The sequence below is a fragment of the Agrilus planipennis genome, unplaced genomic scaffold (genome assembly GCF_000699045.2).
Source record: "Agrilus planipennis isolate EAB-ADULT unplaced genomic scaffold, Apla_2.0 scaffold81, whole genome shotgun sequence".
Classification (NCBI taxonomy): Eukaryota; Metazoa; Arthropoda; class Insecta; order Coleoptera; family Buprestidae; genus Agrilus; species Agrilus planipennis.
Window position 1 is genome coordinate 149,184 of NW_020438902.1, and position 6,447 is coordinate 155,630.

Consider the following 6,447-nt stretch of genomic DNA (forward strand, 5'->3'; position numbering starts at 1 on the left):
ATTAAATATAAATAAAATATAAGCTTATAAAAAACATATTTTTTAATAACTTTTTAAAGCATCAGACCTTTTTTATTAAGATTAAGTCAGAGAATATAAAAAAAATTGTTCCGGCAAAATAAAGTTTTTTGCCATTTGTTTAAAAAATCGTGATTTAAACAATACCCAACCGGGTTACCGGCTGACAATTCACATCATTGTATTCAGGAGAATCTTCCAAACAAAATTACGTAAAAAAATTTAATCCGAATAATTTTTCCCACTCACTCGCCTATATTTCCTGGACTATAGTATTTGAAAATCAAGGTGCGCCAATAGTCTGACAGATTGTGTACGTTTACTTACACACTCATACAGGCTTTCAGTAACTATTACGCCTAAATGTAAACAAACCAGTCAGTCACAGGGGTTTGTTTACATTTTAACCTTTATAAATTTGTAACTGTATAACGTAATTTTAATCTTATTATTATTGTTGTTTTAGTAGATTACTTTAAAATTAATATTAATGTTAGTATTTTGCACGAATGAGATACGAGGACACAACATTTTTCATTAGTATATCAAAGACTTTTATTTTATGGTGTTTTTGATGGTTAAAAAAAAAAAAACGTAATTTGCATACTTGTACATTACTTTCACATCCTGTATCTCATTTGTACAGTGCCTGATAGTGTTAATAAAACAAGAAACCTTGCGACTTAAAATCCTCCACACCGTATCACGCGGAATCTGTTTACCGTGCAATAAAGTCAGATACTCAAAATAGGATTGTCTTCTATTAATAGCAAAATGATTTCGCCAGACCGTGCGAATTCTGTTTTTTCCTTTTCAGAATAAACTTATTTTTGTATTTTGTGGTAACATCCAATGAAACGGTTATTACAGAGTACAAACTACTATTAATCATCATTTGTGCAATACGCTTGCGATAAAGGAGAGCTGTAAGATGGTACGACCGGCAACCTGGCGAGTATTCTCAATCATTGGTGGTTCGTTAACCTGGGTACTTTTTGTGCATGTTTTTACACCCCCTACTGCTCGTCAAATTAAAACTTTTATTTCAGATGCGCAGAACGTGAAGAGAGACAGCATCCGGAACTAACCTGATACACTTACTCTCGGTTGCCACGTCGCCGTTGCATCGTCGAGGTACACTCAGCGATACAAGTTATTAAGTATAATGAATTCACGAAATAACAGAGTAATAAATCAAATCATGCTAGAACGTTACGGAGAGCGCAAGGCGAAGGGGTGTAAAAATCAGTAGCGGTTCGTCAAACGAATCATAAAAAACAATGAATTAAATATTATATACATATTTATAAAAACATGCTTTATGACCTGCCTAAGATATCGTCATTTTCGTTAATTATACCACTGTCCATAATTTTTTGTGTTATCCCAGATTAAAAAGAAAAACAGCTCCATCCGATGAAAATTGTCAAAGAAACGACGCTGTCTACGCATTTTCCGATTGACGCGGCGCGTCAACCTGGAATGTTTTATTTACACCGCTACCTACGTTGCGTCGTCCGAAATTACTGATCACTTTAGATAGGTCTTTCAGCAATAACAAAAAAATTAGTACTTTTTTAGAAACAATCTTTATGACCTGCCTAAGATATCGTCATTTTCGTTAATTATACCACTGTTCATAATTTTATGTGTTATCCCAGATTAAAAAAAAAAGCTCAATCCTATGAAAATTGTAAGAGATACGGTTGCAATGTTTTATTCACACTGCTAACTACGTTGCGTCGTCCGAGATTACTGATCACTTTAGATAGGTCTTTTAGCAATAACAAAAAAATTACTACTTTTTTAAAAACTGCAGAATGTAAAAATTTGTTTATCAAATGCCGCCAAATTAATTTTTTAATAGTTAAAAACAATTAATCTGTGATATTTAAAAAATAATGTTAACTCGGTTTCTATTGGTCGTAGGAGATTCGTCTTGCTCTTTTAATGTCCCTTTCCTTTCCCTTTCATATTCCTTAGTTAAAAATTCGTACCTTACGTAGGGGTCGCTACAGCTCTAATTATTTACAAAGAACATTATTTACAGCAATAAATAAGGGGATAAAAAAGTGTTTTTTTGATTTGCCCCTAACGGGATATGAAGAACTCCACCTTCACAAAGAGATTGAACCTACGTGCAACTGAAAATGTTTGCTCAAAAAAAGTTACGGCAATAACTATTCATATCTGTTGGGATAAACAATTAATATTTCACTAACAAATTAACCAATTTATGCCCACAAAAACTAGTTCGATTCCAAATTTAAAAACCTTCATTTCAATGTAATAAAATCACTAAATAGGTCATTTCTGCAATAAACAAACAATATACAAGAAACTGCAATTTTTTACAATTTTTTGGGATTTGCATAATAACTTACTGACAAAATTGATCGTACCGCCGCTCAAATTGAAGGTTTTTAGTTTCTCTGCAAGTTTTATTTGAATCTTTTCTTTCTAAAAGGCATACCTTGCCTTCTAGATCTAAAAAGCTGGTTTTGCCAACTTTGGACCTCTCCTGTTTGTTAACGCACATTTTTTCGAAGTTCAAAAATATACAGGGATGCTTAACTTTTTCCCGTCCACAAGGAACAACTCCCGTTCACTAACAAATTTATGTCGGGAAAATTCTCTACCGACTAGACTAATGATCAATTAAGTGAAATTGAGAGTACGGTATGAAGAGAGGTTGGTTTAATTTAACAGATAAAGCGTTTCACACAGTATTCGATGTTATGGACTCTAATAATGACGAATATTACTCGAACATCATAACAGAAATTCGAAAAATAAAGAAAAGCTTAGGTTAATGGAAAAAAATGCTCATATTTCTAATGTTGTCATGTCAAATTTAAACAGGTCAATAACTGCCCTACATAATTTCAAAACTTCTATTTAATTTTATTCAAATTGCAAAATTTTACGAATACCCTGACAGACGAATTAAATCATCATGTTCAATCAACAATTGCTAATCGTTTCACAACAAATTTTGAAATATGCTATACTGCTCTATGAAGAACTCGAACAAATATTAGAATCAATTTATTTTATGCAAATCGGTTCATTATCGCATAAAGCTATAGCGCACCATACTCTTTTAAAGAAATTAAGTAAAATACCTACAAATTTAGAAGATAAACTATCTTTCACAGTATATCCGCTAAATTTAAATGCTTTTTATAAATTGATCATGCCAACTATCTTATTATCAAAAAAATTGTTAATTCTAAAATTGCGTATGCCTTCGGTAATGGACACTCGATTTACTCTGTATATGCCCCATTCTTATCCAATGCCGCCACAAAAGTAAATATTCCATTTCATTACGTTTTCCGTACCTTATTTCGCAATTAACAAAAACAATTCAAAATATGCCGACTTTATGACTATACAGTGGTAATCATGTTTGATTAGATAGTTATACATCCACATATGGCATTTAGGGTCATTTCGAAAAGATCACCGTGAGAAATTCAGGTTTTTAATAGTGAAACCTTCCCTAATATCTGTCAAGTTCATACGGCAATTATGACGGACTTTGATCTAGTCTATCTAGGTCAAAACACATGGTCATCATTAAGAAGAAACAGAAATTATGTTAAAATGTCCTTCCAAAAATCTCCAGAAACAACCTCAGTGTGTACTATTACTTTAAAAGACCTGTACTCTACAGTGCATCCAGATGTCACCTTTCAAATATTCCCGAATACTGATCAGACATAGTGCATATGTAAAATTATTCAGGTTTTATAATTATAAAACACTAAATTGCTATAATATAAAAATTACTTCCACAACTGAAATTAAAACATGCAAAATCATTTTGAAACAGAGCACATATAATTTGTTTAACACAGTTTGATAACTAATTTTGAAAGATTTCTGGAGTTTCATAACACACAACACTATCCTACAATTCTTACCTCTTGTGAATAGATCAGAACAAACTAAATTTCGGCACAGCCCGTTCCTGAAATCGTGAAATACCCTGTTGCGATGGGCTTGTGCCATTTTTGCATGTATGTAGTAGCAACAATATCCAAGTTCTGTGATCTTTTTAGCCAATAATTCTACTCTTTGGGTAGAATTGCAAAATATAATACTTTGATTGATTTGTAACTGCAAGTAATCGTATAAAAATAAATCTTCACATTGAATAACACTTACCTTGGAAAAAAGTGTATTGAGACAATGAACTTTCTGCCTTTCTTGCACGAATGCGTAATATTGTGTTACTCCTTTAAGAGTTAATTCTTCCATTAGATTTATTTCGTATGGATTTCTTAGGTGTTTTTCCATGAATTGCTTCACAGTTAATGGAAATGTGGCAGAAAATAGTAATATTTGCCTTTCTTTCGGCAATTTTGATATCACATGATCCAACATACCTGAATTTAAAAAAAATCATTAAAAATTGCAATATGACAAATTTAATGTAGTACTATCGATAAATAAAAAAATTATAATAAATTTCGCTCTTACAAAAATTCGATGATGAACATAGTTAAACGAAAGACAGAAATTGTGATTTAAATCAGAAGATTAAGTTTTGTTGACTTTCTCACCACTTAAGTTCGTTTCCCTTAAGATAAAATAATAAAAATAACAAGGTGCTATCCATAAGATCCACACAGATTTTTATGGCCCCATAAACATAATTCAACAAGTTTCATAATATTATTCGACTTCTCTTACGATTAGTCATATATTCTATATATATACTAGATAATGACAACGCCAATGTTCTTGTATTCGGTTTGACTGAAAATTTTATGTGAGATTTTGTTAAACTATGAGATAGGATAGAAAACTTTAGTAAATTAGTTCCAATGCATGCATAAAAATCAGTATTTATTAATTTAACTATACTGTCATATGTATGATATCACTAAAGCGTATGACTATTATCAAGAAAATCGGGCATCTAGTCTATTTACGGAGCTGAAGCTGATGGAAAAAACGGGTTGCTTATTTGCAACGGTAGAGACGATAGATAAAGTTTAAGTTTATTTGCTACTAATTTATTAAATAACTAGTAAATCGTTGTGGGCATTCAATATCTTTTATGTGTTTCAAATTAAACAATTGCTTTCGAGTGTTGTAATGCGCTTAACAACCCAACTTAGTAAATTCATACCATAATATATGTAATTTTTAACGAAACGATCTACCGACTTCGTCATTCTACTGACGCTAAAGGAATATTCAAAATTTCCAACGTCAGTTGGAACCCCCCGCATTGTTAAATGTGATGTGTTGTTGTTGATGGTTGCACACGAGGGTGGATTATGGATGTTGTTCTTTTATTATCATATTGTAGGCGTAATAACCTTCTATATACCATGTTAACGGCTGTAACTTCCACGTCTATATTTCAGACGACCTCGACGGTTTGCAATATACTAATGTTACGATTTTAAAAACTCAAACTAGAGGCGAAACGTCGGTGTAGGGTTTATTATAATAAATCTTTTTACGACACTAATCAGCTCTTCATTATATAAGCAATAATTCCGGCGACTTTGAATTTGAAAGAGAAAATTGAAATAATTTTAAACGTGGGAGATAATACACATTTCACACAGTATGAAAAAATTACTTTTAGATACATTTCCTAATACTGTGCGCTTTGGGCAATTACTAATAGAAGCAGCTAACTATTGTTCTCAGTATGGTCAAAACTTAAACGATTACTGTTTCGAAACAAAAGCAAAATTGCGTAGTTTAGGAGTCGAAATTCACGATAAAGGCCATAGGACGATAAGCATAGTGAATCGGCCCCAGAGGAATATCTGGATAATTTTTTTAGGGGACATTGATACTAATGAGGTACGTTAATTTTGAAAATTTTAGACCTCTGTCTATTTTGGTTTTTGAGTAAATTCAAAAAAACGAAAAATCAGAAAATAATTTTTTTCTCGAAAACGGCTCAATCGATTTAATTGAAATTTATACACGTTATGAAGGTATATAAGGGCTATACTCGGAAAAAATAACAGCTCATAATCTTTATAATAACCATTAAAAACAGGCATTTTTTACCGAAATTATTTTTTTTCTTTATGATAATGTTCTAGAACAATTTTGAAATAAACTTTTTTTTATGCCCTTTTTAATAAAGAATAACCCCTCAAATTCTTAAATCGATCAGAAAGGTACGCCATATTGAAAAACAAGAAAAACCGATTTTTTTTATATAAAAATCGATTTATTTTACTTTTTATACTTTTGAAACAAAAGAAAAGCGGGTTAAATGATTAATTTTATAAGTGCAAATAACATCAAATATTGAAAACAATAGTGTAATTGTTTTTTTAAGTCAAAATATTAAAAAAAGGAATTATAAACTATATTTAGATAAACCAAAAGATGACTCATTAATGTTAGTGATAGTCAACTATTTTGAATTTGAATTTGATAGTC

At 31.2% G+C, this 6,447-nt stretch overlaps 1 protein-coding gene across 2 annotated transcripts in view; it reads right to left on the bottom strand.

Annotated features, from left to right (window-relative positions):
* LOC108737217 (putative ATP-dependent RNA helicase me31b) overlaps nt 1-6,447 on the bottom strand; it is a 20,857-nt gene that overhangs the window by 3,577 nt on the left and 10,833 nt on the right. For both annotated transcript variants that reach the window (XM_018469941.1, XM_018469942.1), the window contains exons 6-7: nt 4,192-4,412; nt 3,948-4,143 (exon numbers count right to left, since the gene is read on the bottom strand). In XM_018469941.1, coding sequence (XP_018325443.1) covers nt 3,948-4,143; nt 4,192-4,412 — 417 coding nt within the window. The remainder of the gene's footprint in view (nt 1-3,947; nt 4,144-4,191; nt 4,413-6,447) is intronic.